The 23,907-nt window shown below is 35.9% G+C and overlaps 1 protein-coding gene and 3 long non-coding RNA genes across 14 annotated transcripts; 2 read left to right on the forward strand and 2 right to left on the reverse strand.

The window, feature by feature from the left end:
- Window positions 1-1,400: 1,400 nt before the first annotated feature.
- On the reverse strand, window positions 1,401-4,136 carry LOC112051532 (peroxisomal catalase 1). The gene is made up of 2 exons (XM_052883937.1): window positions 3,994-4,136; window positions 1,401-2,884 (listed from the first exon to the last, which is right to left on the reverse strand). The coding sequence occupies exons 1-2, from the start codon at window positions 4,093-4,095 to the stop codon at window positions 1,532-1,534; spliced, it is 1,455 nt and encodes a 484-aa protein (XP_052739897.1). The 5' UTR covers window positions 4,096-4,136; the 3' UTR covers window positions 1,401-1,531.
- Window positions 4,137-4,181: 45 nt separating this feature from the next.
- Window positions 4,182-8,720, forward strand: LOC128198431 (uncharacterized). Of its 10 annotated transcripts, none has more exons than XR_008251149.1 (6): window positions 5,586-6,063; window positions 6,152-6,467; window positions 6,773-6,945; window positions 7,398-7,533; window positions 7,677-7,877; window positions 7,967-8,720. It is a non-coding gene; the product is annotated as an uncharacterized LOC128198431 (long non-coding RNA). The 10 variants fall into 10 exon arrangements; XR_008251147.1 differs by having other exon boundaries at window positions 5,586-6,059; XR_008251150.1 differs by having other exon boundaries at window positions 5,586-5,973.
- Window positions 8,721-10,773: 2,053 nt separating this feature from the next.
- Window positions 10,774-13,665, forward strand: LOC128198432 (uncharacterized). Of its 2 annotated transcripts, none has more exons than XR_008251158.1 (5): window positions 10,774-11,423; window positions 11,729-11,899; window positions 12,353-12,488; window positions 12,632-12,832; window positions 12,912-13,665. It is a non-coding gene; the product is annotated as an uncharacterized LOC128198432 (long non-coding RNA). The 2 variants fall into 2 exon arrangements; XR_008251157.1 differs by having other exon boundaries at window positions 10,774-11,287.
- Window positions 13,658-17,708, reverse strand: LOC128198433 (uncharacterized). Its single transcript, XR_008251159.1, has 2 exons — window positions 16,277-17,708; window positions 13,658-14,812 (listed from the first exon to the last, which is right to left on the reverse strand). It is a non-coding gene; the product is annotated as an uncharacterized LOC128198433 (long non-coding RNA).
- Window positions 17,709-23,907: the final 6,199 nt, after the last annotated feature.

Below are 23,907 nucleotides of genomic sequence, written 5' to 3' on the forward strand. Positions count from 1 at the left end.
AAACTAGCGAACGCCTGCGACTTCGTCCGCGTGAATGTAAAATTCAACCTCTATTTCATTCTTTTTATTATGTTTTTGCATGTTTCATAATTTTTATGTATTTTAATAGTCCACTAATTATTAACAAAAATATAACTCAAAACATTTATGGTTACAGAATTTTCTTTAGGGATAGAAGAGAAGAATTTTGAAAAATCTTGAATTACTGTATTTTTAGTATTTTTCTATGAATATGAAAATGTAACTTGAAAAATGTAGGACTTTCCATACAAACTTTTAACCCCTGTTTCACCGTCTGAATTAATTTTCACGACATGACCTTCTACGTAAATCGTGCCAAGTTTCATTTAAATTCATTTAGTAGTTTCACCGTGACCGGATTAATCTTAAATATAAAAAAATGAATTGCTGTTCGTTAGTCTCGCTAAAACTCGAGAACGGCTAAACGGATTTATCTCATCTTGGTCTTGAAATGTTCGTGGAGGTATAGGGAAGGTTTAAAAGGTGAGAAAAATTAGAATAATAGCTGGGAAAACCATAAAATCAAGCCTTTTCTATTTCCCATATAAACGTTTGAGTTTTAAGCAGAAGTAGGAGTAGGGTAGGGGTAGAGTAGAGGTAGGGTAGGGGTAAGGTAGGGGAAGGGTAGGGTAGGGGTAGAGTAATATAGAGTTGGGATAGGGAAGAAGTGCACATAAGTCAAAGCGAAGCTTGACCGGGTCCGCTAGTCTTAAATATAATATTCATGTGCAATAGTTGAATGTGTACAATGTGATTAATTGTATCCTAATGATGATTAACAGTGGACATCGTTAGCCGATTCTCATTTTAACCGACTTCAAAAAAAAGGAGGAGGTTTCTCAATTCGGCCGTATATATATATTTTTTTATGTGTGTTCGCGCGTAACTTCGTCATTTATAGACCAAATTGGATAATTCTTTTTTATTGAAAGTTTTTAAGTAATTTAAACTATAATTTTGTTTCCATTTCATAGTCAATGTGTAACATATCTGTCTATATTATAATCATAATAATTACATTTTGAAGAAAAATATTCTAGGTTAAAAAGTGGTTAACTGTTGAACTACCTACTTATGAGGTTTTTTAAATATGCTACCGACAAAGACGTACCGCCGTGCGATTTAGCGTTCCGGTATGTTGTCGTGTAGAAACCTAAAGGGGTTTGGATTTTCATCCTCCTCCTAACAAGTTAGCCCGCTTCAATCTTAGATTGCATCATCACTTATTATCACTTATCATCAGGTGAGATTGTAGTCAAGGGCTAACTTGTAAAGAATAAAAAAAAAAGCTTAATTTGTACTAATAAACAAAATGTGTTGCGAGACCTACGCCACGCCTCGAAGGTAGGTACATAATGTAGGTAATAAAAACAAACAACAACCGTAAAAACAAATCTATTATTTTTTAAAATTTGCACAAAAATTAAAGAAAAAGTATGTAGGGATTAAAATGAACTGTATATTTTTATATTTCATATAACAAATCTTAAAATGCTTGTCTTATTCCACTTTACTCAGCTATCGTGGTATTAAATCCTTGTGCCACGTTGAAGACTAAATTCTGGCTAATCCTCGAAAAGACATGGAACACTTTTTCTCGTAACGATGGAGGAGTCGATGCCAACGCTAGGCGAAGGGTTTCGTGTAAACGTTTTCGTTCGCCGCACTTTATTTCGTCTTCATAATATTCTCGAGCCTGATCGAAATTATATGGCTGCTCTTCAATTATTCTGAGCAAACCTGGTTGACGTGTTGACCTATAGTCAGTTCCATCAGACGAAGCAGAGTTAGGAACATTGATTGGACAATTCACAGGAATTTCTCTGGCGTGTGGCCCCAGTCGGTACATTTGGGCGTCCGTGTACGCGTAGCGACGCGCTTCGAACACTTTATCTGGCGCTCCTATTATACCATCTACCAAATTCCCTGGGTTAAAAGCTGATTGGTCTTCCTCTGCGAAGAAGTTTGTCGGATTTCTATTTAAGACAATTTTGCCGAGAGGATGTAAGGGGAATTCCTTAATGGGTATGACACGTGTAATATCGAAAAACGAATATCCATATTGTAGCACATCCTCTTCTGTGATTATCTGCACTTTCACCGTCCAGCTAGGGAAATCTCCTTTGTCAATTGAATCGCGTAAATCTCTCGTGTAAAAGTCTTGATCTGCGAAATTAATTTCTTGAGCTTGCGCAGTCGTCATGTGTTTGATGCCCAAGGTCGGTAGGATGTGGAATCTGACGAAATATGTCTTCCCATCCTTACCTACGACCTGCATGGTGTGGATGTTGTAGCCAGGCATGTGGCGGTACGTTTTTGGTATACCTCGATCGGCGAACATCATCAGAAACGCAAACATGGACTCGGGGTGCTTCACTATCATCTCCCAAAAAGTGTTCGGATCGTACAGATAGGATTCTGGAGGTCTTCTTAACGCGTGCATGACTTTAACATAGTGGACGGGATTATTAATAACGAACATGGGAGTATTCATCCCGAGCAAGTCGAAATTACCTTCGTCGGTGTAAAATTTCAAAGCGAGGCCTCGGATTTCTCGTTTGAGATCAGACCCACCTTTTTCCGAGATACCTGATGAAAACCTAGCCAAAACTGGTGTTCTTTTGCCAATTTGGTTAAGAAAGCTGGCTCTACATATGTGGGAGAGGTCGTGGGTTACTTCGAAGTAACCATGCGCTACGGTTCCTTTTATACGAACGGTGCGGGTGCAAGTTCTTTCTCTCATTTGTTGAGTCATGTGGTCTAAGAAGAAATTGTTTAGAAGCAACCGCTGGTTCAGTGCGGTGCTGGCTTCTGTAATAGACACGGGGGCGCCACTGCTTATACTCATCAGACCATTGGGACTCTGGAAAACATGAAATATCAAAACGTTATTTATGTTCTGGTGTAAGATTTGAGATTTGAAAGGAGACATAATATATTGGTTATTAAACTTCATAGCATAATAGCGGACGCCTGAAACTCCTTTCTCGTTAAATTCCATTTTATTAAGTATCTTCACAATTTTTCACATTTGCCAGAGCGGCAAAAATGAAGTGTGGCAAAATTGATTAATGCCCCAGCAAACTTATTTCAACTCTCTCTCTCTCTCTCTCTCTCCAGTCGGCTCCTCATGACTGAGGATTTTGACCACCTTAGCAAGTCATCTTTCGATAGACAATGCATTGCTATCGAGTACAGTATCTGGCAGTACGGCACTACAAAACCACTCGTAATAATATATTTCTTTTCAGTTTTTTAATACTTTTATATTAACATTGTTAAAAATTTAAAAAAGGAAAAATAAATGAATGACAAAATTTTTGGTGAATGTAAAGGACGGCAAAATTTATCTTTACCCGGAGCGGCGATATTCCTGGATCAGGCCCTGCCCTTTCGTATGCCGCTCGGACTATACCCTAACCCACCCTTCGGTCCCTTCATAGCTACGCCACTGGAATGTCATAAAAATAGTGCCGTCTAAATTATGTAAGGTAACATGCTTTAGCCGTGATAGCCAAGTGGATATGACCTCTGCCTCCGGTTCCGAAGCGTGTGGGTTCGAATCCGGTCCGAGGCATGCACTTCCAACTTTTCAGTTGTGTGCATTTTAAGAATTTAAATATCACGTGTCTCAAACGGTGAAGGAAAAACATTGTGAGGAAACCTGCATACCAGAGAATTTTCTTAATTCCCTGCGTGTTTGAAGTCTGCCAATCCGCATTGGGTCAGCGTGGTGGACTATTGGCCTAACCCCTCTCATTCTGACAGGAGCTCAGCAGTGAGCCGATTATGGGTGGATAATGATGATGATGATGATCAGTGGCGTGCACTTCATACATGCATTAAAGTACTGCATACCCTAAGAGTTGTCTTCTTAGTGCTTATTAAATACAGATTATTCCAGTTAGCTCTATTTTATTACTAGTGCATACCCTGATCAACAACCTAATGCACGCTGATGATGATGCTTACCTTACTCCTACACTGGCTAAGCGTAACTTGGTCCACAGCCGGGTGATATGGCTCTTTAATGGCAGCCACAGACGATGCCAGCATTATCCAAACCGCCAACATCTTCGATAACGATCTGCAGGCTGATTATGTATCTCGACGTATCACTTCTAACTGTGTAACGCAAAGCTAAATTGAACACTAGAGTGTTTTTGCAATTCCGATTATGTAAGACAAAAGACAGCCACAATGCCTAGTGATATCGTTCTAGGCGCAAAATTTTATCGACATTATGCGACTAAATAAAATACACCCTTTCCCGGTACTACTTACTACGGGTGCGGCATACTTTTGCACATATACGCATTATACTTGATTTTGCTGTTTGTCTGTGGTGAAGTGAAGTGCCATAGTTTCTTTGTTGGTAAACAAAGCCGTATTAAAATATTAATAAAAAAATTGGTTTCGTTGGATCAAAGTACTTGCTACTGCTAGTTTTTTGTTTTCAATAGAAGTAATTAATTAATCATTTTATCGTATACATTTTTATTAGTGTTAATAGTTAATTTATCAAAGTAAACGGCCACTTTTACATAAAACATTATCTACACGAAAGTTCTTCAAAGTTTTATCGTCTGCCTATGATTAATTTAATGGTCGTTGTGATAATATGTAAAGTATATTGTATAGTGTTTTGTTTATTAAAGTTCATCGCTTGCAACTAAAGATGTCCGGGAAACTCAATGATCGCCTTGGCTTGGATCAAACTTGGCGATGGGTTGTTTTGGAGGGCCTTTGGAAAGTCAGGCTACTAAATAAACCTTCCGTGTTCGCGTCTGCCAGTGGCGTTGTGTAAGTTATAACATATCTATATTCTATATTATTATTTTAAAGAGGATGAGAGGAAATTTTTGATATTGTAGGGGGTAATCTCTGGATCTACTAAACCGATTTCGAAAATTCTTTCACCAATAGAAACTCACATAACTTGCGAGTGTAATAGGCTATATTTTATCCCTGTAGTCCCAAGAGAGTGAGAACTATGCAGGTGGAACTGTCGAGCATCAGATAGTAATTATATTCAATTGAAATTCATGATTTTCTATTATAAGTTTAACATAATACTTGGTTTTGTGACTAGCATATTGCATTAACAAGCCTTTTTAAACCACAACTATACCTGCACCATGTAACCTTTAAGTTCTAAGCATTAAGTACAAGACAAATAATCAAAATCAAACTTTGTCTCATTATGCAGATGTATTAGAATTGTTTGTATTTGTAGGTGTTTGTTTTAGTTACATTAAGGCTAAATATAAAATCCTACCTTGATTAGTAATTTTTTTATGATGATTGAGGCTAGCCACTTAAAATAATTAATTCAAATTTCAATTACAATATATGTATAGTTAAGTTAAATCCTACAAGTATATGTATCTCCTACAAAACTGGATAAAATATAAGGCAAATCAAAAAACAAAAGAGCTCAGTTTAATCCCATAAAAGCCCAGTTGCTGCAGAGTATAGACTAGAGGGTTTGCCAGGGATATAGGTCCATAAGCACAGCAATAGCCCAGTGGATGTAACCTCTGCCTCAGATTCCAGAGGGTGTGGTTTTGTATCCAGTCCAGCAGGGTCATTATGTAACTCGGTGAACGCTTTAAAATCACAGTCACGACAACAAATGACAGCGATTTTTCGTTTTTGCGATCATGTAACACACATCTCCCACCGAAATGACGTCATCTTGGATCGTTCTCTGTCACGGTCACTTGTAGGGATTTATCCAAGTTATAACGCAGTTTTTACGTATCGATAGTCAGTTTAAGCGATTATGTAAGCATAATGATCATACAACTGGGTGACACAGAAGTTGTCAAAGTCAATCGCTATAGAAACTAATACCGAGCAGTGTTTTAATAAAGTTTACTTGACGCCTGTGATTCAATAATTACAAATAAAAGTACTTTTAGGATTTTTTTGAATTTTGTACTATACCTTGTAAGTAAGGTATTAGTTTGTAAGTCAATAAAATCAGAATTAGAAAAGTTTTTCATGTAAAATATGACGAAAGTTGAGAATATATAGTAGGTACCTACCTACATACTTATTTCATAAAACAGAATTACAGTTTTAGAGTTAGTTGAAGTGAATTTAATTAATTGTGTTATTTTTGTAGTGTTTACCGACATTGCCATGTACAATACAATGCATGTAGCATTTGTATTGTACGCGGAAACGGAACGAAAAAGATGTCTTTGTCGAGTTCATTGCAAAACTTTCGTGTCGCGATACCAGCAGGTTTTAGAAGAAATACAAAGTCTTCGAACAACTGCTGTTCGCAATGAATTAGAGATAAGTAAGTTATATGAATGAATGAAGGAATTTTCTTCATTCTCTGCGTTGAGCAAGTGACGTGGACTATGGGCCTAACCCCTCTCATTCTGAGAGGAGACTCGAGCTCAGCAGTGAGCCGAATATGGTATTTTTATATGGTGAGCTTCCATCGTAGGATAAGTTGGTTAAAGATTTGGAGTAGGCTTATTCAGTACTAGCAGACACACCATAGTTTGACCGGTGTAGTTCCCGTTCCTGTGGGAATATGGGGTAGCACAGAGTAATACGGGCTATATTTTATATAGCCTATATTACTCTGTGCTGTAGCTTACCAATGGTGAAAGATTTTTTATAATCAGTCCAGTAGTATTTGTGTTAGATTGTAAGAAACAAATAATATTATCTAAAGATCGGTCACTGTCATCCTAAGAACCTAAATTAAACCATTGAATATTATTTACAGGTCTTGGCAGCTTTAAACTTTTATGCCAATGGATCATACAAATGGCTTTGTGATGGCTAAGGCATCTTTTAGCAAATGCCTACATGAAGTCGCTGACGCTCCTGAATACCCCAGCTGTTTAAAAAAAATGTGTTAAGTTCCCTTTGCATTAAACACAAAATCATTATAAATAAGTAAGTATGAAACTAACTTATAGCACAGTATGAAACTAACATAACATATTCATTATATTTTTAGTTTTTTTTTCTAAGACTCAACTAATTTGTGTTCACTACCACACTGAATCTTTCATAGGTTGATTTTGCATAAAAACTTATTTGCAAAATGAGATTGATTATTGATTGAGATTAATAAATAATACACAAGAGTGCTTATTCATATCACAGGATGTTACTGTAAATAGACATATACCCAGGTGCTTAATCTAGATTAACATCTACTTACAGATTTATGAAAAAATTTGGATTGCCCGGGTATTAGGGCGCATTGATTGCACCCATGTGACAATAGTTCGGCCTACAAGCCAAGAGCTACTAGGAGGCTAACAATTAGAATTGAATAAAAGCATGGTACCTCCTTTTATTTAAACATTAACTTATTTATATATTGTCAATTAATATTTCAGATATGTGATGCCAATCTAATAATAACATAGTGGATGCTCAATTTGGTGGTGCATCTTATGACTTGTACATATGGAACCAGTGCAATAAGACCACTTGAGGAAAACCTGCCCAATAGGGACCGCTGTTGGTTGTTAGGTAAGCTGTTGCTTAGGTATAACTGTCAGTTAATGAAACTACAGGATCCAAATATAAATTATATACTATAAATTATATATAACTGTTACTTTTATGTAGGCAAAATACATAATACATTGCAATACACACTTCAATTCTTTCAGGTGACCAATGTTTGCATGATGACCCCCATCTTGGGAGCTGCTCCTAGATCCCATGAAGATATGCACAACATTGCTGTGTCAGAAATACGGTGGAGCCTTGTAGTTGGGTGCATATTGTAAAATGTTTCCTCACTCCAAAACCATGAACTCTGGTTTCCTAAACCCTCAAGCTATGCAGCCGAAGGAGGAGACTTATCACAGGTCAGTATATTATATACCTACTTTATAAGAACATTTATAAGAATATTGGGCAGTACCATGTATACCTACATTATGATTTATTTTTCTAGGAGAATCACTAATAATTTTGAAGAAGTGAAGAGCTTAACAATGTTTCAACCAACACCTAAAGAAGCTTTCACTTAGCTGTTAGATCAAGGGCTGGATACAGAAAACAGTAATCCTTGTGATGGCAGTATTGTCCAAGGATTCCTTACTCAAAACCATGATAACAAGTTTCTAGAACCCTCAAGCTATGCAGACAAAGGACTGGATATATTTTTTCGTGACCAAGCCTTCTGTATAATTATTTATACTTAAACCATACAAAGCACTATCTAGCCCCAAAGTAGGCATACAGAGTAGCTTGTGTTGTGGGTACTAAGATAGTTGATATTATAATATTCATTTACATTTATATACTACCTATAAATACTTATATAATGTATAAATACACACACACTGGAAAAAACCCATGCTCTTCACACAAATATTTTCCAGGTGTGGGAATCGAACCCATGACCGTGGATGCAGGAGCACTACTTACTGCGCCACGCGTATGTGTTTTTATTTTGAAGCAAATTATTAAAGTTGATAATTCAAATTGTAGTCATGTTTTTAATTAATCTATAATTAATTTTTAATTTACATTTTTGTTAAATATTTACCTATACTTCAGTCTATTTTTGTTAGAGGGGGTACCTATATGTGTAAGTAGGGTCGTTTCTTGATTAAATTAAACTAAAGAATGAAAGATATATATTATAACAAAATTTGTCAACAACAATATATCAAGTCTGAATAAAAAATACCAACACAAGTAAATATATTTTTTATTTTTAAGTAATAGATGTTACACAAATATAGAACTACCTGGCCCTACCTGCTTAACATTAAACAACATTGTTTTTAATCAAATCATTATTTATTTATTTCCTACAATGTGGTAGGTACATGTTTTGTTCTTAAAATTATTGAATTGTATAGATAGACAACTAATGTAGTATTCAATTTTTTCTTTTACAATTACTTAAATAATCATCATCATCATCATTATAAACACATATTCGGCTCACTGCTGAGCTCGAGTCTCCCCCAGTAAGAGGGGTTAGTGCCTACCCGCACTCGGGAGACCCCGCACTGGAAAGCGTGGTTGGTCGGTTGGTTGGATGTTCGCGGCTTAAGGTCGTTGTGCTTGGAGGTCCATGTAAGAGGCCTATGTCCAGCAGTGGACGTCTATCGGCTGATAAGGTAAGGGAAGGCCAATGCCTAACCCTTCTTATTCTGACAGGAGCCGAATATGGGCCAGCATATTTGGATTACATTGGCAGACATCACATATGCAGAGAATTAAGAGAATTCTCTGGTATGCAGGTTTCCTCACGATGTTTTCCTTCACTGTTTGAGACACGTGATATTTAGTTTCTTAAAATGCACACAACTGAAAAGTTGGAGGTGCATGCCCCGGAACGGGTTCGAACCCACACCCTCCGGAATTGGAGGCAGAGGTCACATTCACTGGGCTATTAGGGATAATAATAATAGTTAAATAATATTTCCTCCTAATAATAGATAATAAAACATATTTTGATGTGCAATTTTACAATAAAATTTTTATCTAATACTATGTAATACTGAAATTAACCAAATGATAATAATCATATTCTTTATATACAGTGATGTCATAATTAACTATATTAAATTAAAATGAAATTATATTTGACAATTTTCTCTCATATGCAATGTCATTATTGATAATAATCTTATAAAAAATCTGTTCATTAAATGTTTGTTTAATTCTTTCTTCATGAATCGTTCATAGAGATGAAGGATTCAGAATCACCAATTTTTTCAAGGTGTTTTGCACCTCAATGGTGACCAGCGACATGGAGACTTCCATAGTCAGTCCCTGGCACTCAAAGTTTAGAGCCCACATCTTCATGTTGATCTGAAATGTAGAAAATATTTTTTTATTACATGAACTACATATGCCCCCGGTTTCTTTAAGTAGATCTCATTCCTGTGGGAATATTGAGATAAGAAATGGCCTATGTATTATATCTTGATTAAGAGTTTATATAAATGACAAATCTAGGGGGGGGTTAATTGATATATTTATACCTCAGGTATATTACTTGGTCCTACAATATATTTCTGTGAGATGGTGATAACAAAAATAATACTTTGTTGTATTTATGTTGAGCTTCTTTTCAGACGAAGAATGTTTGTGATCCTTTAGTTTCAGGTTAATGAATATTGTTATCATAAACAATACATTATTGTAAATGATAACAATATTCATTATATGTGATATTTAACAAATCAAAATGATGATATTTAACAAATCAAAATGTGCAATATTTATTAAGCTGAACATGTACATAATAAAAGAAAATATAAAGTACAAATTATTATTTGAATTAGCAATTATTATCATTAAGAATTACATACACTGGATTAGGTAATACTATTCATTCATTCATGATTAGACCAATAGTCCACCACTCTGACCCAAAGCGGATTAGCAGACTTCACATAAGCAGAGAATTAAGAGAATTATCTGGTATGCAGGTTTCCTCACGATGTTTTCCTTCACCATTTGATACATGTGATATTTAATATCTTAAAATGTACACAACTGAAAAGTTGGAGCTGCATGCCCTGCAGGGTCATTATGTAACTCGGTGAACGCTTTAAAATCACAGTCACGACAACAAATGACAGCGATTTTTCGTTTTTGCGATCATGTAAAACACATCTCCCACCGAAATGACGTCATCTTGGATCGTTCTCTGTCACGGTCACTTGTAGGGATTTATCCAAGTTATAACGCAGTTTTTACGTATCGATAGTCAGTTTAAGCGATTATGTAAGCATAATGATCATACAACTGGGTGACACAGAAGTTGTCAAAGTCAATCGCTATAGAAACTAATACCGAGCAGTGTTTTAATAAAGTTTACTTGACGCCTGTGATTCAATAATTACAAATAAAAGTACTTTTAGGATTTTTTTGAATTTTGTACTATACCTTGTAAGTAAGGTATTAGTTTGTAAGTCAATAAAATCAGAATTAGAAAAGTTTTTCATGTAAAATATGACGAAAGTTGAGAATATATAGTAGGTACCTACCTACATACTTATTTCATAAAGCAGAATTACAGTTTTAGAGTTAGTTGAAGTGAATTTAATTAATTGTGTTATTTTTGTAGTGTTTACCGACATTGCCATGTACAATACAATGCATGTAGCATTTGTATTGTACGCGGAAACGGAACGAAAAAGATGTCTTTGTCGAGTTCATTGCAAAACTTTCGTGTCGCGATACCAGCAGGTTTTAGAAGAAATACAAAGTCTTCGAACAACTGCTGTTCGCAATGAATTAGAGATAAGTAAGTTATATGAATGAATGAAGGAATTTTCTTCATTCTCTGCGTTGAGCTAGTGACGTGGACTATGGGCCTAACCCCTCTCATTCTGAGAGGAGACTCGAGCTCAGCAGTGAGCCGAATATGGTATTTTTATATGGTGAGCTTCCATCATAGGATAAGTTGGTTTAAGATTTGGAGTAGGCTTATTTAGTACTAGCAGACACACCATAGTTTGACCGGTGTAGTTCCCGTTCCTGTGGGAATATGGGGTAGCACAGAGTAATACGGGCTATATTTTATATAGCCTATATTACTCTGTGCTGTAGCTTACCAATGGTGAAAGATTTTTTATAATCAGTCCAGTAGTATTTGTGTTAGATTGTAAGAAACAAATAATATTATCTAAAGATCGGTCACTGTCATCCTAAGAACCTAAATTAAACCATTGAATATTATTTACAGGTCTTGGCAGCTTTAAACTTTTATGCCAATGGATCATACAAATGGCTTTGTGATGGCTAAGGCATCTTTTAGCAAATGCCTACATGAAGTCGCTGACTCTCCTGAATACCCCAGCTGTTTAAAAAAAATGTGTTAAGTTCCCTTTGCATTAAACACAAAATAAGTAAATAAGTAAGTATGAAACTAACTTATAGCACAGTATGAAACTAACATAACCTATTCATTATATTTTTAGTTTTTTTTTTTCTAAGACTCAACTAATTTGTGTTCACTACCACACTGAATCTTTCATAGGTTGATTTTGCATAAAAACTTATTTGCAAAATGAGATTGATTATTGATTGAGATTAATAAATAATACACAGAGTGCTTATTCATATCACAGGATGTTATTGTAAATAGACATATACCCAGGTGCTTAATCTAGATTAACATCTACTTACAGATTTATGAAAAAATTTGGATTGCCCGGGTATTAGGGCGCATTGATTGCACCCATGTGACAATAGTTCGGCCTACAAGCCAAGAGCTACTAGGAGGCTAACAATTAGAATTGAATAAAAGCATGGTACCTCCTTTTATTTAAACATTAACTTATTTATATATTGTCAATTAATATTTCAGATATGTGATGCCAATCTAATAATAACATAGTGGATGCTCAATTTGGTGGTGCATCTTATGACTTGTACATATGGAACCAGTGCAATAAGACCACTTGAGGAAAACCTGCCCAATAGGGACCGCTGTTGGTTGTTAGGTAAGCTGTTGCTTAGGTATAACTGTCAGTTAATGAAACTACAGGATCCAAATATAAATTATATACTATAAATTATATATGACTGTTACTTTTATGTAGGCAAAATACATAATACATTGCAATACACACTTCAATTCTTTCAGGTGACCAATGTTTGCATGATGACCCCTATCTTGGGAGCTGCTCCTAGATCCCATGAAGATATGCACAACATTGCTGTGTCAGAAATACGGTGGAGCCTTGTAGTTGGGTGCATATTGTAAAATGTTTCCTCACTCCAAAACCATGAACTCTGGTTTTCTAAACCCTCAAGCTATGCAGCCGAAGGAGGAGACTTATCACAGGTCAGTATATTATATACCTACTTTATAAGAACTTGTTGGGCAGTACCATGTATACCTACATTATGATTTATTTTTCTAGGAGAATCACTAATAATTTTGAAGAAGTGAAGAGCTTAACAATGTTTCAACCAACACCTAAAGAAGCTTTCACTTGGCTGTTAGATCAAGGGCTGGATACAGAAAACAGTAATCCTTGTGATGGCAGTATTGTCCAAGGATTCCTCACTCAAAACCATGATAACAAGTTGCTAGAACCCTCAAGCTATGCAGACAAAGGACTGGATATATTTTTTCGTGACCAAGCCTTCTGTATAATTATTTATACTTAAACCATACAAAGCACTATCTAGCCCCAAAGTAGGCATACAGAGTAGCTTGTGTTGTGGGTACTAAGATAGTTGATATTATAATATTCATTTACATTTATATACTACCTATAAATACTTATATAATGTATAAATACACACACACTGGAAAAAACCCATGCTCTTCACACAAATATTTTCCAGGTGTGGGAATCGAACCCATGACCGTGGATGCAGGAGCACTACTTACTGCGCCACGCGTATGTGTTTTTATTTTGAAGCAAGTTATTAAAGTTGATAATTCAAATTGTAGTCATGTTTTTAATTAATCTATAATTAATTTTTAATTTACATTTTTGTTAAATATTTACCTATACTTCAGTCTATTTTTGTTAGAGGGGGTACCTATATGTGTAAGTAGGGTCGTTTCTTGATTAAATTAAACTAAAGAATGAAAGATATATATTATAACAAAATTTGTCAACAACAATATATCAAGTCTGAATAAAAAATACCAACACAAGTAAATATATTTTTTATTTTTAAGTAATAGATGTTACACAAATATAGAACTACCTGGCCCTACCTGCTTAACATTAAACAACATTGTTTTTAATCAAATCATTATTTATTTATTTCCTACAATGTGGTAGGTACATGTTTTGTTCTTAAAATTATTGAATTGTATAGATAAACAACTTATGTAGTATTCAATTTTTTCTTTTACAATTACTTAAATAATCATCATCATCATCATCATCATCATCATCATCATCATCATTATAAACACATATTCGGCTCACTGCTGAGCTCGAGTCTCCCCCAGTAAGAGGGGTTAGTGCCTACCCGCACTCGGGAGACCCCGCACTGGAAAGCGTGGTTGGTCGGTTGGTTGGATGTTCGCGGCTCAAGGTCGTTGTGCTTGGAGGTCCATGTAAGAGGCCTATGTCCAGCAGTGGACGTCTATCGGCTGATAAGGTAAGGGAAGGCCAATGCCTAACCCCTCTCATTCTGACAGGAGCCGAATATGGGCCAGCATATTTGGATTACATTGGCAGACATCACATATGCAGAGAATTAAGAGAATTCTCTGGTATGCAGGTTTCCTCACGATGTTTTCCTTCACTGTTTGAGACACGTGATATTTAGTTTCTTAAAATGCACACAACTGAAAAGTTGGAGGTGCGTGCCCCGGAACGGGGTCGAACTCACACCCTCCGGAATTGGAGGCAGAGGTCACATTCACTGGGCTATCAGGGATAATAATAATAGTTAAATAATATTTCCTCCTAATAATAGATAATAAAACATATTTTGATGTGCAATTTTACAATAAAATTTTTATCTAATACTATGTAATACTGAAATTAACCAAATGATAATAATCATATTCTTTATATACAGTGATGTCATAATTAACTATATTAAATTAAAATGAAATTATATTTGACAATTTTCTCTCATATGCAATGTCATTATTGATAATAATCTTATAAAAAATCTGTTCATTAAATGTTTGTTTAATTCTTTCTTCATGAATCGTTCATAGAGATGAAGGATTCAGAATCACCAATTTTTTCAAGGTGTTTTGCACCTCAATGGTGACCAGCGACATGGAGACTTCCATAGTCAGTCCCTGGCACTCAAAGTTTAGAGCCCACATCTTCATGTTGATCTGAAATGTAGAAAATATTTTTTTATTACATGAACTACATATGCCCCCGGTTTCTTTAAGTAGATCTCATTCCTGTGGGAATATTGAGATAAGAAATGGCCTATGTATTATATCTTGATTAAGAGTTTATATAAATGACAATAGAGTTTATATAAATCTAGGGGGGGGTTAATTTATATATTTATACCTCAGGTATATTACTTGGTTCTACAATATATTTCTGTGAGATGGTGATAACAAAAATAATACTTTGTTGTATTTATGTTGAGCTTCTTTTCAGACGAAGAATGTTTGTGATCCTTTAGTTTCAGGTTAATGAATATTGTTATCATAAACAATACATTATTGTAAATGATAACAATATTCATTATATGTGATATTTAACAAATCAAAATGATGATATTTAACAAATCAAAATGTGCAATATTTATTAAGCTGAACATGCACATAGTAAAAGAAAATATAAAGTACAAATTATTATTTGAATTAGCAATTATTATCATTAAGAATTACATACACTGGATTAGGTAATACTATTCATTCATTCATGATTAGACCAATAGTCCACCACTCTGACCCAAAGCGGATTAGCAGACTTCACATAAGCAGAGAATTAAGAGAATTATCTGGTATGCAGGTTTCCTCACGATGTTTTCCTTCACCATTTGATACATGTGATATTTAATATCTTAAAATGTACACAACTGAAAAGTTGGAGCTGCATGCCCCGGACTGGATACAAACCCACACCCTCTGGAATCTGAGGCAGAGGTTACATCCACTGGGCTATTGCTGTGCTTATGGACCTATATCCCTGGCAAACCCTCTAGTCTATACTCTGCAGCAACTGGGCTTTTATGGGATTAAACTGAGCTCTTTTGTTTTTTGATTTGCCTTATATTTTATCCAGTTTCGTAGGAGATACATATACTTGTAGGATTTAACTTAACTATATATTGTAAATCATCATAAAAAAATTACTAATCAAGGTAGGATTTTATATTTAGCCTTAATGTAACTAAAACAAACACCTACAAATACAAACAATTCTAATACATCTGCATAATGAGACAAAGTTTGATTTTGATTATTTGTCTTGTACTTAATGCTTAGAACTTAAAGGTTACATGGTGCAGGTATAGTTGTGGTTTAAAAAGGCTTGTTAATGCAATATGCTAGTCACAAAACCAAGTATTATGTTAAACTTATAATAGAAAATCATGAATTTCAATTGAATATAATTACTATCTGATGCTCGACAGTTCCACCTGCATAGTTCTCACTCTCTTGGGACTACAGGGATAAAATATAGCCTATTACACTCGCAAGTTATGTGAGTTTCTATTGGTGAAAGAATTTTCGAAATCGGTTTAGTAGATCCAGAGATTACCCCCTACAATATCAAAAATTTCCTCTCATCCTCTTTAAAATAATAATATAGAATATAGATATGTGATAACTTACACAACGCCACTGGCAGACGCGAACACGGAAGGTTTATTTAGTAGCCTGACTTTCCAAAGGCCCTCCAAAACAACCCATCGCCAAGTTTGATCCAAGCCAAGGCGATCATTGAGTTTCCCGGACATCTTTAGTTGCAAGCGATGAACTTTAATAAACAAAACACTATACAATATACTTTACATATTATCACAACGACCATTAAATTAATCATAGGCAGACGATAAAACTTTGAAGAACTTTCGTGTAGATAATGTTTTATGTAAAAGTGGCCGTTTACTTTGATAAATTAACTATTAACACTAATAAAAATGTATACGATAAAATGATTAATTAATTACTTCTATTGAAAACAAAAAACTAGCAGTAGCAAGTACTTTGATCCAACGAAACCAATTTTTTTATTAATATTTTAATACGGCTTTGTTTACCAACAAAGAAACTATGGCACTTCACTTCACCACAGACAAACAGCAAAATCAAGTATAATGCGTATATGTGCAAAAGTATGCCGCACCCATAGTAAATAGTACTGGGAAAGGGTGTATTTTATTTAGTCGCATAATGTCGATAAAATTTTGCGCCTAGAACGATATCACTAGGCATTGTGGCTGTCTTTTGTCTTACATAATCGGAATTGCAAAAACACTCTAGTGTTCAATTTAGCTTTGCGTTACACAGTTAGAAGTGATACGTCGAGATACATAATCAGCCTGCTGCAGGCTGATTATGTATCTCGACGTATCACTTCTAACTGTGTAACGCAAAGCTAAATTGAACACTAGAGTGTTTTTGCAATTCCGATTATGTAAGACAAAAGACAGCCACAATGCCTAGTGATATCGTTCTAGGCGCAAAATTTTATCGACATTATGCGACTAAATAAAATACACCCTTTCCCGGTACTACTTACTACGGGTGCGGCATACTTTTGCACATATACGCATTATACTTGATTTTGCTGTTTGTCTGTGGTGAAGTGAAGTGCCATAGTTTCTTTGTTGGTAAACAAAGCCGTATTAAAATATTAATAAAAAAATTGGTTTCGTTGGATCAAAGTACTTGCTACTGCTAGTTTTTTGTTTTCAATAGAAGTAATTAATTAATCATTTTATCGTATACATTTTTATTAGTGTTAATAGTTAATTTATCAAAGTAAACGGCCACTTTTACATAAAACATTATCTACACGAAAGTTCTTCAAAGTTTTATCGTCTGCCTATGATTAATTTAATGGTCGTTGTGATAATATGTAAAGTATATTGTATAGTGTTTTGTTTATTAAAGTTCATCGCTTGCAACTAAAGATGTCCGGGAAACTCAATGATCGCCTTGGCTTGGATCAAACTTGGCGATGGGTTGTTTTGGAGGGCCTTTGGAAAGTCAGGCTACTAAATAAACCTTCCGTGTTCGCGTCTGCCAGTGGCGTTGTGTAAGTTATAACATATCTATATTCTATATTATTATTTTAAAGAGGATGAGAGGAAATTTTTGATATTGTAGGGGGTAATCTCTGGATCTACTAAACCGATTTCGAAAATTCTTTCACCAATAGAAACTCACATAACTTGCGAGTGTAATAGGCTATATTTTATCCCTGTAGTCCCAAGAGAGTGAGAACTATGCAGGTGGAACTGTCGAGCATCAGATAGTAATTATATTCAATTGAAATTCATGATTTTCTATTATAAGTTTAACATAATACTTGGTTTTGTGACTAGCATATTGCATTAACAAGCCTTTTTAAACCACAACTATACCTGCACCATGTAACCTTTAAGTTCTAAGCATTAAGTACAAGACAAATAATCAAAATCAAACTTTGTCTCATTATGCAGATGTATTAGAATTGTTTGTATTTGTAGGTGTTTGTTTTAGTTACATTAAGGCTAAATATAAAATCCTACCTTGATTAGTAATTTTTTTATGATGATTGAGGCTAGCCACTTAAAATAATTAATTCAAATTTCAATTACAATATATGTATAGTTAAGTTAAATCCTACAAGTATATGTATCTCCTACAAAACTGGATAAAATATAAGGCAAATCAAAAAACAAAAGAGCTCAGTTTAATCCCATAAAAGCCCAGTTGCTGCAGAGTATAGACTAGAGGGTTTGCCAGGGATATAGGTCCATAAGCACAGCAATAGCCCAGTGGATGTAACCTCTGCCTCAGATTCCAGAGGGTGTGGTTTTGTATCCAGTCCAGGGCATGCAGCTCCAACTTTTCAGTTGTGTACATTTTAAGATATTAAATATCACATGTATCAAATGGTGAAGGAAAACATCGTGAGGAAACCTGCATACCAGATAATTCTCTTAATTCTCTGCTTATGTGAAGTCTGCTAATCCGCTTTGGGTCAGAGTGGTGGACTATTGGTCTAATCATGAATGAATGAATAGTATTACCTAATCCAGTGTATGTAATTCTTAATGATAATAATTGCTAATTCAAATAATAATTTGTACTTTATATTTTCTTTTATTATGTACATGTTCAGCTTAATAAATATTGCACATTTTGATTTGTTAAATATCATCATTTTGATTTGTTAAATATCACATATAATGAATATTGTTATCATTTACAATAATGTATTGTTTATGATAACAATATTCATTAACCTGAAACTAAAGGATCACAAACATTCTTCGTCTGAAAAGAAGCTCAACATAAATACAACAAAGTATTATTTTTGTTATCACCATCTCACAGAAATATATTGTAGGACCAAGTAATATACCTGAGGTATAAATATATCAATTAACCCCCCCCTAGATTTGTCATTTATATAAACTCTTAATCAAGATATAATACATAGGCCATTTCTTATCTCAATATTCCCACAGGAATGAGATCTACTTAAAGAAACCGGGGGCATATGTAGTTCATGTAATAAAAAAATATTTTCTACATTTCAGATCAACATGAAGATGTGGGCTCTAAACTTTGAGTGCCAGGGACTGACTATGGAAGTCTCCATGTCGCTGGTCACCATTGAGGTGCAAAACACCTTGAAAAAATTGGTGATTCTGAATCCTTCATCTCTATGAACGATTCATGAAGAAAGAATTAAACAAACATTTAATGAACAGATTTTTTATAAGATTATTATCAATAATGACATTGCATATGAGAGAAAATTGTCAAATATAATTTCATTTTAATTTAATATAGTTAATTATGACATCACTGTATATAAAGAATATGATTATTATCATTTGGTTAATTTCAGTATTACATAGTATTAGATAAAAATTTTATTGTAAAATTGCACATCAAAAAATATTTCATTTATTGGAAATAAAATATAAAATATTTATTGTTTTTACAAATTAGGGAGAATAAAGTATATTTTAAATGTAGAATATTTTAAAGTAATATTAAAACTACGTACCTAAATATCTATAACTACATATTATAAAAATTAAAAAGAAAATATACTAAATTTAAACTATATCTAAAGGCTCAGGCGTCGTAGAATTCGTCCGAATCGACGATCATAGGTAAAGTGCCCAGAAGGCTGGCAGTATTGCCACGTTGTATGGCAATACTAATTCTTTGGCCTAAATATAGGCCAGCCTTCTGGTCACGGGAGGTGTCGATTAAACGCTTTGCAATTTCTTTGTAAAGAAAGCGTGTACTCGGACCCCACGGTCCTAGTGTTTCGACCGCAAACGGCTCAAATATGTAATCTCCGACGAGATTGCTATATTTGCGCCGCTTGAGGGTCTCTGCTGATGCAGCAGCAGCGCCTGCACATCCCATCGTACCAGGAAGATGTGAAGGCGCAAGGGTGTCTACGCAAGTCGCGTCCCACACCAAAGGCCTACCCATCTTCCATGGCATCAGAGACATGCCGTCTGGTCTCTTACCATCGTCACGCGCCAAACCGTTAGGTTCCAAAACGGCTGGCACGCCGGCGGTGACAAGAGCACGACGTATGATGTCGTTCAGGCTAGCGTGCCGCGGAATACGGCCAGTACTCCTACTGCAAGAAAGACCGTGGTGTCCGAGTATATCGACTAGCTCTCCACAGATACAGCGATGCGGAGAAACACACGGAGCGCCTAAGCGAAGGCAGGTGGCGATACGGAATGTTGTGTCGTCCAGCAAGGTACCAGTGCTGGACGAAGGAATTGCTTGTAGCCAAAGTCCCGATTCCCATTCTCCCACAGCCAGCAAACGGGCACGCTCCGCAGCGTTGGAGGAGGTACTAATGAGTTCCTCTCTTACCAGTCTGCAGAGCGGCTCATCCCACTGTCTCTGGGAAAATAAATTTTTTGGTAAATCAGTGCTCGGACAAGCTGTTTTCCAAGCATTCATGGCCTCGGTCTTATACGACACTTCAAAATTAACCAGTGTGGATGCTAAAATTTTCCTGGTTAATTCCTCCGTGGCGTGGACCGAGGACAAGAAAGCTGGTAAGCTAACGTCAGAAATTTTGCGAATGCCAATGCCGCCCAAGCGTACTGGTAAAGTCGCCTGTAGCCACACTCGGTCATTCAAGGCCACATTTAAAATTTTACATAGAGAATTTTGCAAAATATTGTCAATGTGTGCCAAAGCTGGTAAGTTTTTCCAAAAATGGGATGATCTTAGACAATGCGTAAATTTGGGGACGAAAAGACAATATCGAATAATAGTAAATGCAGATTGTATAGTAATTTCCAATAATCTGTCTGAAACTTCATGAAAATTTTGAATCTTTTCCTCTATAAAAGAATCAAACCCGTTGTCGAAAATTGGGGACCCAAGGAGGCGCAGGTTCGATTTATTTAAAATTTTAATATTGGGTGTTAAGACGTTGAATTTTGATATTGCCGAAAATTGGTCTATTTTATCGCTAAAAAAGACTTCACATTTGTTGAAGTTTAGTTCTAAACCAATTGATTGAAATTCATTTTTTAAAAAGGTCAGGTCTTTAATAATTGTGTCTAAATCACCTCCTAAAGTCCCATCATCTAAATACCACATGTTTAATTTTGAATTTAGCTGCCGAATTATAGGGTGTATCGCGAGGCTGAAAATAACTGGTCCGAGGGGGTCACCCTGCTGACATCCTACTGCAGATTCCAAAAGTTTGTCTTTATAGAGTAATTTTGTGGGGTACCTGTAACATTGCCAAAGAAATTTAAAAATTTTGGGGGTCTCTAATTTTGCTTGAGTCAGCAGAGTGTCCCTGTTGACAGAATTAAAAGCATTCCTGAGGTCAACCTTAAGGATCACATCACCTTCGCCACAGCCAAGGAACGTTGATAAGGCATGTATGGCAGCCTCACAGCCTCCTTTGGAGCCAAAACCAAGTTGGAGGGGCTGAAATTTTTCTTTTAGTATGTCGCTGTATTGTCTGCAGCAAATTTTGGCTACCATACGCCTAAAAGTACACCCGACGGCAATGGGACGAATACCCCCGTCTTTCTTTTGTAAAGCGCAGAGGTTTGCACCATACAAAATGTCAACGATGGACTCGTCCACAGTGCCGGCGAGCATAAGGTTTGCTAAAGCCGTCAACTCCCTCAAAAGTGCTTCACCGGCCTCACCAGCGCTTGGACCTAGAAGGTCTTTTAAGTGCTGGGGGGTTAAGCCATCAAGACCACCAGCCGAACCGCTTTGGAAAGACCAGACGGCTGTAGACACGTCCTTGGCTGTGATACTGAGACATTCCATGTCAGTATCGGGCGGATCCGGGAAGGAAAGGTCATCCTTTGGCATAGGATGCTTACTCTGCAGACCCGCAAGTGTATCTGAAGAGTAAGACGCCACCACGTCGTTGCTGAAGAGGAGTCTAGATGCTCCTCTTATATCACCTTCTCTTAACTTTGACTCTACATAATTAAAAAGTGAGTTCTTGCGGCGCGGAAAAAAATTGGGGTCAGAAAGGTGATTAAACGAAAAAGAAGTAGAATTACAGTTTTGTTTAATTTTGGCCGTAAGGGTTTTATGAGAAGAATTATCTCTTGTTACGTGTAAAATCCTGTAAGAGAAGGTGAGTAGTTGCTCCCATGCTTCTTTTGAGTTTTCGCGAGTCACGAGACCTATACAATGGGCTAAATTTCGCGCTACGGAGGGTCTCGCGCCTCGCGGAACTCTTTTTAAGACCGGAATGGAATTTTTCAAATCTGATAATTTCTGCCAAAAGGGAATTTTAATCGGGAAATTATCCGAGGTGGTGAGTATGGGACTAGAAAGTACATTTTGGTTTTTATGAATTTTACCAAAATGTACTTTCAGACCCCGCTTTCCTTTAAAAAACCGAGGCTCACTGCATAAGGAGCAACGCACCAACGAAGTAGAAGGTTGACTTCCACTATCCGTATTGCCACTGCCATTATAACATATATCCATAAAAATAAAACTTACTTACAAAATATGTTTACAATTACTTAAAACCTTTAAAACTTAAAAATAAATAAATATAAAAAAGTTCATTAATGCACAAGATCCCATAGAGCTAACTTCTTAGATCAATGCAGGATCCCGAATTTTCCTTGAAGCGTTGCCATGGAGCCCGCGCATCGCGTCTTGTCAACTGCGACCGGGGCTCCGAATGTCACGAACTCAGTAGATTAATGGATTATAGAAATATCCAAACCACAATCACATCAATGGTAACCAATAATTTATCTGCATATGAATATGAAAGTTTTACTATTTCATTAGTAGAAGTAGATTAGTCATTCAAGCAAATCCGTCGCATAGTGTAGTTACAGGCCGGGCCGTTCACATTCACATCAACCGTTGCAGACAACAGCCCTCGCTCGCCAGCCGGTCAAACGCAAGCAAAATTAGTGTGACCGCTTCTATTATAATTTTAAAGCACAGTGCAAGCGTTTTTGCTTTTCTATTATATTATTTATTAGTATTTTCAATAATATTTCAGAAAATAAATGTTTTGATGGTTTTCAAAAAATGAAACAAATTAATTTTGACTTTTTTGAATTAACACATCAAAATATGTTTTATTATCTATTATTAGGAGGAAATATTATTTAACTATTATTATTATCCCTAATAGCCCAGTGAATGTGACCTCTGCCTCCAATTCCGGAGGGTGTGGGTTCGAACCCGTTCCGGGGCATGCACCTCCAACTTTTCAGTTGTGTGCATTTTAAGAAACTAAATATCACGTGTCTCAAACAGTGAAGGAAAACATCGTGAGGAAACCTGCATACCAGAGAATTCTCTTAATTCTCTGCATATGTGATGTCTGCCAATGTAATCCAAATATGCTGGCCCATATTCGGCTCCTGTCAGAATAAGAAGGGTTAGGCATTGGCCTTCCCTTACCTTATCAGCCGATAGACGTCCACTGCTGGACATAGGCCTCTTACATGGACCTCCAAGCACAACGACCTTAAGCCGCGAACATCCAACCAACCGACCAACCACGCTTTCCAGTGCGGGGTCTCCCGAGTGCGGGTAGGCACTAACCCCTCTTACTGGGGGAGACTCGAGCTCAGCAGTGAGCCGAATATGTGTTTATAATGATGATGATGATGATTATTTAAGTAATTGTAAAAGAAAAAATTGAATACTACATTAGTTGTCTATCTATACAATTCAATAATTTTAAGAACAAAACATGTACCTACCACATTGTAGGAAATAAATAAATAATGATTTGATTA

Source organism: Bicyclus anynana, chromosome 10, assembly GCF_947172395.1.
Source record: "Bicyclus anynana chromosome 10, ilBicAnyn1.1, whole genome shotgun sequence".
Classification (NCBI taxonomy): Eukaryota; Metazoa; Arthropoda; class Insecta; order Lepidoptera; family Nymphalidae; genus Bicyclus; species Bicyclus anynana.